The sequence below is a fragment of the Thamnophis elegans genome, chromosome 2, assembly GCF_009769535.1.
Source record: "Thamnophis elegans isolate rThaEle1 chromosome 2, rThaEle1.pri, whole genome shotgun sequence".
NCBI lineage: Eukaryota > Metazoa > Chordata > Lepidosauria > Squamata > Colubridae > Thamnophis > Thamnophis elegans.
The window spans coordinates 48,670,684-48,680,595 of record NC_045542.1 but is presented as its reverse complement, the minus strand read 5'-3'; the positions used below and the strand labels follow the sequence as shown (position 1 = coordinate 48,680,595).

At 42.3% G+C, this 9,912-nt stretch overlaps 1 protein-coding gene across 1 annotated transcript; it reads left to right on the top strand.

The window, feature by feature from the left end:
• Positions 1-628: 628 nt before the first annotated feature.
• On the top strand, positions 629-3,792 carry TMEM235 (transmembrane protein 235). The gene is made up of 4 exons (XM_032239004.1): positions 629-836; positions 2,280-2,360; positions 2,691-2,828; positions 3,560-3,792. The coding sequence occupies exons 1-4, from the start codon at positions 629-631 to the stop codon at positions 3,790-3,792; spliced, it is 660 nt and encodes a 219-aa protein (XP_032094895.1).
• The last annotated feature ends 6,120 nt before the right edge of the window (positions 3,793-9,912 follow it).

Here is a 9,912-nt window from a genome sequence, read left to right as displayed (position 1 = left end):
GATTAGGGGTGAGAGAGAACCCCCAATCCCTCTTAACATGCTTTTCATCTCAAAGGCATCATAGACCCAAAAACTGACCTGGACATTCCCTTCCCAGGTGTTAGGGTATTGTATGGATCTGAACTATATTTCTAGATGAAATGGAAGTAGATGGAAAATGAACGGGGGGGGGGGGGAGATTCTGCCATCAAGTAACATCTGGTCGGGTTTCCAAGATCTGATTTTGCTGTCCAGTGCAGAGTCTCTTCTGGATGAAGCTGGGCTCTGCTCTTTTGCCCATAGATGCACTCTTTGAGCTCAGTTTGAAGGACAAAGGATGGCAGCATCCTGCTTGTTTTCAGTTGACTGAACGACTCCGGAGCCCTCCTTTCTCCTGGGCTCCCCAGAGGTCTCTCAGAAGATAGAGCTGGTAGAGTTGCTTCCCAAAAGTGGGCGTCTCTCTCTCTCTCTCTCTCTCTCTCTCTCTGTGTGTGTGTGTGTGTGTGTGTGTGTGTGTGTGTGTCCCTCCCCTGTCTCTCTGTCTCTCTATTTCTGTGTGTGTGTGTCTCTCTCTCCGTCTCCCCCACCCCCGTCTCTGTTTCTGTCTCTCTCTGTGCAGCTTCTGGGCTCCTGTGCTTGAGGCTGGATCATGGTACTGAAGTGCGGGGCGGCTCTATCCCCCGGCACACTCTGTCTGGCCGCTGCGCTCAATGGGCTACTCAGCTTCGGCTTCCTGGCTGCGGCCATCGGCACCGACTACTGGTACTTGATCCACGTGGACGGGGCTGGGCGCAACGGCAGCGCTCGGGATGGCGAGGAACTGAGTTCTCACTCCGGGCTCTGGAGACTCTGCGAAGGTAAGGAGGGATGGGGCAGCCTCGCTTGCCCCTTGCCTGCCGGTGCCGCTACCCCATGGCATGGACTGGAACTCCGTGGCTACTGGATCTAGGCGATCTGTGCCATCCATCCATCCAGGCGCGGCAGGGAAAACTGCACCAGCCTAGGTAGGAACTACAGTCCCTGCTGAAGGCTGGGCTCTTGAGGCGAGCGAGTAGCGGCTCAGGATGTTGAACTCAGCTGGCCCTTCATTCTGGCCGTCCCCGTCCCCCAGCACATTTGTGCTTCCTCCGCTGTTTCCCCTGCTAGTTAAATAATATGATATAGTTCGAGTAAAAATGCCAATTTGGGGGAGAGGGGCTCCTAACTCCCGTGGCTTTCCTTGTGCCACCACCAATCCCTAGATTCTATATCTCAGTGCCTTTCGGGATACCTGTAGGAGCTGGAGTCTGCAAGCTCTAGAAATACTGCCTTAAGAAAAGAGGAGCTCGAAGTGGAGGAGAAGGCTTGATCTTCTGGGCAAAGGAGACAACAATGAAGAAAATGTGTGGCTGCTGCCAACCGCTGCTGTCTGTTTCTTCAGCCATCAGCTCTGAAGAATGCACCACATTTCTTGTGCATTTTTAAAAAAATAAGTGCAAGCCTTACTCATTGAGAAACTACTTGATGCTATCTCATTCGGATTCCTAGCATGACTTTTTAGTATCTCTCATTGCCAACACATTGAAATGGCACGTATATATTGGATCCCAAGCTGATCCTAAGCATCTCCATTCATTTTGCATCCGGCGGCTGTGAAACAGAGCCATGCTCTGTCTTCTGAGCGTTGCTTCCTTTTGTTACAATTGACCATAGCATCGAGACCCCCTTCTTCTAAGTATAGGGATGGGTATAGTTACAATTGTCTCATTTCTCAATATGGGAAGGGAAAGAACTTTTATGGCAACAGAGGTGGGTCAAGTATACAGTTGCATATCTACTTGCATAGCTAGGAGAAAAAGGGTACTTACGATCAAGAGAGATTTACAACAGGCAGGATCTCTTTCTCACCCAAGAGACACACATCCCCCGTTCTTCCCATTTGCTCTTCCTCCAAGTCACATCAGAATCATGCAAGAGAGGGTATGAAAGGCAGAAAGGGTGCCCCTATTGTGATGCTATCACAGGAAAAAAATTGAATGCACTACAGGGACTTGATTTGCCCTGTCTAGCTTTTTTTTAAAGCTTTCATTGTCTGCAACGAGCCAAATTAGTGATCTTGACAAAAATAAATAAACCTCTAAGTACTGTCATTCGGCACAAATATTTGTTGGACTGCTGTTGTTTAGTTCTAGCTTGTGGTTTCTTTGAAGTTTCTACTGAACTAGGACATGCTTTTTGCTGAGTTTGCATTGGCCAGCAATCCAGCACCGTGAACCCCAATGCTACATGCTGTTGCTTTTCTTATTTTACTGCTTCCCCAGGACAAAATGCCTGTATGCCCCTGATCGACCCCTTTGGTGCAGAGAGTTGGCTGGTGCCAGCATCACTCCAGCATCTTATCTGTGAGTAGAGAGATTTATGTGACTTTGGCATCCTAAATTTTATGTAGCTCTTTCCATTTTGAAATTCACACTGTCTTCTGTAAAAACATAAGAGTTCAGAAAGGGGATGTAAAACTGATTATTTCTAGAAGTGGGCACTGTTTAGTTTTGGGGATGGGCATAAGGGAAGTATTTGTTCTTTAAGAGGAAAAATTTATAGATGTTTAAGAAGGAGTGATGTTTCCGGCAGAAAGATTGTTATAATTCAGCCATTGCATAGTCCTATATTCAACTTCCAGGATTTTGCTTTCTTCTTTTGTTATGCCACTGTTTTTTTTTTTCCTTTGTCAGACATGCATCGAGCCTTCATGATCTTGCTGCCACTCAGCCTCATCTTGATTATTTTTGGCTGGATCTGTGGGATCATTGGCTCCTTGGCCCAGATTTCCTGGCTTCTGCTCTTCACAGGCTGCTATTTTCTGTTGGGTGGTGAGTGATATTATGTCTGGAAAGACTCCGAAGAATCCCTTAGCATCTCTGCATTACGAGCCTGCCTGCTGCTCCTTGTTGGACCTGACATTTCAAATGACAGTGTGCATGCTTTGTTTATGACATCAAATATTCACCCGCATCATCTTGGATCCAAGTAGTAGTTCCTGAGATTATGTAGGGCGGGTTGTATTTTTAGCAATTAATTGAGACTCACAGCAGATTTGGACATAAGTTATCCGTGAGACATCTCATAGTAAGCAGTTCAGATTACCAGCAAATGAAGTGGTGAGATTGCTGTGAAAATCACATTCACTATGCTAGAAGCTATAAACAATTAATTTATTCTGAAGCCAATAGGATACACAATTGAAGCACAGTTGGTAGCTAGATTTATCCAGGTCTTTTCTGGACAGAAGCCCCAAACATTTCTCTGGCAGGGACCACTCTCCTGTGTGACTTATTTCTTGGATAGTTACAGCAAGCTCTCTGGAAACTTATTTTATGAAGGTGTGTCATCTAAGAATTTGCTTTGTTAGAATGCAAAGATCTATCAAGTTTACAAATGCGTCTAGATACTTCCAAGCAAACCGGGAGATGGTAGCCCTGCCTTTTTGCTTGACCATCTGTTTGTGATCTGGACTGCTCCATTTACCTCCATTGATACCAACAGAACGACTCTATTTGCTACTCAAGTTGATGACTTTTCCTCCACTTTTCTTCCCATCCAGCACTCCTGACTCTGTCTGGGACAAGCACCTATATCTGCTACTCCAAAGCGGCGTTCATTGAAACTGTGCGTATGTTTGACCAACAGCGTTTTGACCGTGTCCATATTACCTTTGGCTGGTCCCTGGCATTTGCCTGGCTCTCTTTTGTCACTGAGGGTTTAGCTGGCATCCTGCTTCTCCTGGCTGCTCAAGGACTCCGTCTGAAGCTGGATGCCCATTCAGCAGACATTTAATCCTGGGAGAAGGTGGGAAAGGAAACGAGGCGGTGCCAGGCCTGTGAAGCAATTCTTGCTCTACAATACTGCTTTCCTTAATCTTTTTTTTTAAAGGAAATGCTGATGCTCATGCCCTGCTCTGGTGTAAACACAGCACACAAAGTTAGACTGTGGGGCTACTGGGCTGAGACTGTGCCTACTGTAGAAGAATCCCTGGTGAATGTGAAAGGCTAAGGGGTAGCACAAATGGAAACTTCTGTTAAAAAGACACCATGATTCCATTTCTGATTGTTGTTTTCATGAACATTGGAAGGGAACATAGAATTGAACTCCTGGTGTGCAAATTGAGTTAAGGCGTGCAAGCCAGGATTTATTGCCTCTCCAAGAATTACGAGAAATGTGGCTAGTTTGCCCTGATTGTTTAATGCATTCCTTATTTCTCCTTTTCTTCATGGCTTAATTTCTACCGGAATCTCTCAAAATAAAGCAAGCAAATCTAACACCTGGCTGCTAGTTTCTTATTCTCTCCCTGAAGCAAAAAGGAAATGTAGATATAATTAAATAATTTGTAGTAGCTCAGAGAAGTAACTCTCTGTTAAATCTCCCATCCTGCCCTGAAAGTGCAATGAGGTATAAACAAGAATGTACAACAGTGTCTCTTTCTGTGCAGAGAGCAAGAACGATTCTCAGTCAAAACTGATCTTGATGTAAAGCGTTTTGGATAGCATTGGAGCTATTGGCCTTCAGACTGCTCCTACAAACCAGCTGTTTTTCTTATCCTGCTGAGATAGGATTGGCTACTTGCAGTCTGCTGCTCTCCTATTGTTTTCGCATGGGGTTTTAATGGACTTGAAAGGTTTTAGTGCAAGGATATGTCACAGTAAAAGATGGCATATGCATTGGATCAATTTCCACCTTAGCCTTTGGAGTCTTCTAGGAACAGAGGATGGGAAGCAGGTTTCCCTTAACATACCATATTTAAAAAAAATAGAATCTGTTTCAGTGTTATAGCTGTGGAGTCATCAATGAGAGTTTTAATAGAAAGGAATGAAAAATCCATGTTAGAATCTTAGCGTGTTAAATGCTTCTCTAAGAGTAAGTCTACTTTATGTTAGCTAAGCTGAGTATATTTTGATATAGTCTAGGTTGGTCTGCCAAGCATCAGCTTCACTTCTGGTGCGTGGATTGATTTGTTCTCCAAAATGTGTAATCCAAGCTCTGCTTCTTTGATGTTTCCTGGAGATTTATAGTGCCAGATAGCACTTAGGTAGAGTTCACCCTATGGGGTGAGCTGGGTGTTAATTACTTTGCCCGTGACTGCAGCACCTTCCTCATGCATAGCTTCATGAGCTCACATAAATTGCAGGAGTTAATTACCCCATGGTAATACTGGCTTCTACTGTTACTGGACCCGTGGAAGAGAACAGAGAATTACAGATGCAGACCACTGTAGAAGAATTCTGAGGTCAAAAACCTGGGATGAGCCATCATCCAAAGCAAATTGATATTCAGTCATGTAAATACTGTGCGTCTCAGGAGGAAGGGACTGAGTAATTGCCGCAGAAGGCTCTAACTTGCATAAACAGATTTGAAAAAACATCCCAGCCCCTGCACCACCAGGAGTTTTAGCTCAAATAGTTAACTATACAACTCTTTTGCCCCTCCTCCTCCTCATCCCAGAAATGGTACATTGAGCAAACCTACTTTTCAGTGTTTCATTCATACAGTTTAACCCAACAAATGGAGTCACTGTCAGAACCTGCCTTTCTCCCGCAAGCCCCTTCAGAGATGGGTTTCCTTATCTCTAGCCCAAGAACTCCTGGCAGGGATACTCACCTATTTTTTAAAATATTTTTTAAAAACTTGAACATATCATCTTCCATTAAACAATGTGTCATCTGGGTGCAAATGTCTCTGTGCTATTACAATCAAAATTTACAGTATTCATTACATTGATAATGATTCTCTAATCTTACAATAATAATAATAATAATAATAATAATAATAATAATAATAATAATAATAATATTATAACTCTAGTCATTTCTCCCTATTATCTTCAAATGAGGATATAATATTAGGTATAATAATCTTAACAATCATATTAATCATCATTATATTGTTTACATCTTTATCTTAACATATATTCTTTATTTCACTGATCTCCATTTATTTCTCATTTCTGTTTTTATTCTCCAACCACCCATAAAATAGCTCCCATGTCCCATTCTTTCTCCTTTATAGCAAGTGTTAATCAGTTCATTTCTGCACGTTCCAATATTTTCCTAATCACATTCTCATCTGTAGGGATCTCATCACTTTTCCAATTTTGAGCAAATACAATTCTAACTGCAGTTAATACATGTATAATTAAATATCCATTTCCTTTACTGTAAGTTTCGGGCAAAATCCCCAACAAAAATATTTCTGGTTTTAAGTCAAGATGCTGCCCTATCATCTTTTCTAAACCACATTTGTATTTTTGTCCAGTATTTTTTTGCCTCTACACATGTCCACCACATATACCCACCTCTTGTCAAGCAAGAGGGGAAAGAAATGGAGGCCACATATGAAGGCACTGGAGAATGGGAAAGTCAATCCCCTCTGGATCCAGTTAGAGACCTTGTTTAGAAGTCTGAGAAACTTCTGTTGCAACCATCTATTGGTTCTTGCAAGCTCCAGTAAGATTGCTCTTCCAAGCATCCAATTTAGCTGCATATCCAAGTAATAATCACAGTGTTTCCATTTTTTTGTTAGGCACAGGAGACATCACAGGAATGAGAGAAGATTTGGGCAAGAAGTTACTCTAGTCTTTTTACTACAAGATTATTATTTTGGAAGCAGTGAGGTGGAAATGCAAAATAGTTTTTGTAGGTCATATTGCTTCTACTTAAAATGACTCAAAATACCCATTTATTTAGCGAACAAGGTGATTCTTCAGAAAAATTAATTGGGCTAAGGAAGGTTGGCTGGCTCTTAAAAAATTATCTCCTGGAGTTACTGAATGAATCATCATCTCTGTGCTTGCCCCTTTCCCCCATCTGAACAATCTGCCTTCTCAAGGCGGGAGGACTCAAGATGAAGATGATACTTGTTCCTGTGCATCTGCTGGAGTTTGTATTCCAATTCATCATGACTCATGATCCCAACAGAGGAGTCTGAAGGACCCCAACTTCCTATTCCAGGATGAAGTGGGTAGATGAAATAAGGTAGATCCATTATACCAGTTCCATTTAATTATCTTTTAGCAGAAGAATTTTAATATAATTTCTATTCTAATTAAAGATAATTATAGAGTTGTGGGCAAGTACTCTGTGTAAACCTCTACACTCTGAAATTCCTTGTGCAGAATGAAATTTGAAGTGTTGCACAGCCTGATTTATTAATACCGAGATGGGAGGTTGTTGCAGGCCAGATTGGAAAGTTGAAAAGAAAAACAAAACAATAACAACAAACCCCAGTGATAAATCATATTCATAACATGGTCAAAAAGCAGCATGGAACACGTCCATGTCATCACAAAGAGTTAAGCTTGACTTGAGGGAGGTCCCCGATAAGTTCCATCTTAATATTTCATATCTAGAAATCAGAAGATCTTAGGAGTCTAAAGAGGAGGGATTCTTGGTTAATAAAAAGAGTTACAACTGATAAGTTATCTGGAGGCCAAACAACCTACCTTTGCAGTAAAATTGGTTAAAAGCCTAATTTCAGGATGGAGAGTTGGATATATACTGGTACATGTGTTTGAGAGAATATTTGGTGGAGTTGACACCAATTTATGTTTTCTTTAGGTCCCTTTTGCTTTTGCATACGGTTTCCTGATACATTAGGAACAGTATAATTGTAGTATAATTATACCTTATAATCACTTTGGCAGGAGAAAGAAATCCCATCCCTTTTTAATTTTGTTGTTGTTGTTAGTTGCAAAGTCATGTCCAATCCATCACGACCCCATGGACAACACTCCTCCAGGCCTTCCTGTCCTCTACCATCCTCTGGAGTCCATTTAAGCTCACTCTGACTGCTTCAGTGATTCCATCCAGCCACCTAATTCTCTGTCATCCCTTCTTCTTTTGCCCTCAGTCTTTCCCAGCATCAGGTTCTTCTCCAGTGAGTCCTTCCTTCTCATTAGGTAGCCAAAGTATTTGAGTTTCAACTTCAGGATCTGGCCTTCTAAAGAGCAGTCAGGATTGATCTCCTCTAGGACTGACTGGTTTGATCGCCTTGCAGTCCAAGGGACTCGTAGGAGTCTTCTCCAGCACCATAGTTCAAAGGCCTCAATTCTTTCTTATATTTACATTAAATGTGCACATTAACAAAGAAATACCGTATATACTCGAGTATAGGCCGACCCGAATATAAGCCGTGGCACCTAATTTTACCACAAAAAACTGGAAAAGTTATTGACTCGAGTATAAGCCTAGGGTGGGAAATGCAGCAGCTACCGGTAAATTTCAAAAATAAAAATAGATACCAATAATGTTTTTGAATATTTATTTCAAAGAAAAACAGTAAACTAGCGGTGTATTCAATGAAATACTTCACTCACCTCATGATGCTGATGTCCTGTTGTGATGATGATGTCCCGTGCAGCCGCGGGAGCGATGTCCCACCTCCTATGACACACGGCACAGTGATTCCTATCATTGGATCACTGTACCAGAGGAGGTGGGACATCGCTATGTGGCTGCTTGCCATAACAAGGAGGAGGTGGGACATCGTTGCAGAGCGGCAGGAGGGGGAGGAAGGGGAATCGTAAGACAGCCCTGCATTACATTAGAACGTGAGGAGGGGGGATGGTGCGGTGCGCGCTGCGCGGCAAACTGACACAGAGGGAGGGGAAACTCACAGGGGCACTGGGCCATTCACGAGTGTCACCCAGCGGCATGGCCCCGCCCCTTTTTCTCCTCCATTTCGGGCAAATTTTTCACTGACTCGAGTATAAGCCGAGGCGGCTTTTTTCAGCCCAAAAAGTGGGCTGAAAAAAGTACTACTTTTGGAGAGTACTACTTTGGATTTGGTGCAGAGGATATAGAGGAGAGGAGAAAGGGTAACAAATAGAATTATCTAGTTTAGGGGTTGCCAATCCTTTCAGGTCTCAAGTATCTTTGCACAATTACACAGGATGGTCTGGTGCACCTCCCAATTATTAAAATCCTAGGACATTTCATTAATGTACCTAGCCCAGGAGAAGAAAATGAGCTTGTACTAATGGCCACTAGAGGGAAACTAATGACCAGGTTTCCCTGCCTTTCTGTAAGCATTTCATTCATGTCTGTGCAAACTTTGCAAAGCAGCTCTCTTGTTATGTAGCTGAAATCTATTCATTTATTCCAGATGCAATTTGCGGACTGTGTTTCAGATCGGCATTGACAGGCTAACAATTGCAGTGCCAAAACCCTCAAACTGGTGTTCAGATTTTCTTGATTTTTCTAGTCTCTTCTTTAAAACCTCTTTGGCTGAACTATGTTGAAACAAAAATGGTTATTAATTTATTTCAGGAGTCCTACTTGCTATGAGGACAGAGATAACTTTCTCACGTTAGTTACAAACAGGTTCCTAATTTTAATATCAAGCTCATGTGGATTGAAATATACATTCAATTGTCCTAAATTGTCCCCTAGTGTTGTACACTTTAGCATGAACAGAAAGAATGAAAGAGGAAAGTTCAGGGGCATTTTTAGTATTCTGTATCAAACCTCTCCTTCTATTAATCAGGATTTACTGGCCTAACCCAATTTGGCTCCAATCTGTGCACTGCAGTGTCTCTTCTGACAACATTTATGTCTCCTTGATGGCCATAACAGTGACACTTGAAGATAGTTAAGAGAACAACTGTGAAGTGACCGGTTCTGTGGGGAAGAGGTGAACTTTTTAGTGACGATTCGAAATTACGATAGCACTGAAAAAAAGCAACTTATGACCTCTTTTCACACTTATGACCACTGCAGCATCCCCATGTTCACATGATCTAAATTCAGATATTTGGCAACTCACTCAGATTCATGATAGTCACAGAGTTCCAGGGTCTTGTGACCTTCTGACAAGCGAAGTCAATTGGGAAGCAAGATTTGTATTTGTATTTGTATTTATTTAGCATTTATAGGCCGCCCTTTTCCCTGAGGGGACTCAGGGCGG

Coding starts and splice junctions, on each gene's coding strand:
- TMEM235 (XM_032239004.1), top strand. CDS start 629: ATGGTACTGAAGTGCGGGGCGGCTCTATCCCCCGGCACACTCTGTCTG. Junction 837..2,279: donor GCTCTGGAGACTCTGCGAAG/GTAAGGAGGGAT, acceptor CTGCTTCCCCAG/GACAAAATGCCTGTATGCCC. Junction 2,829..3,559: donor CTGCTATTTTCTGTTGGGTG/GTGAGTGATATT, acceptor CTTCCCATCCAG/CACTCCTGACTCTGTCTGGG.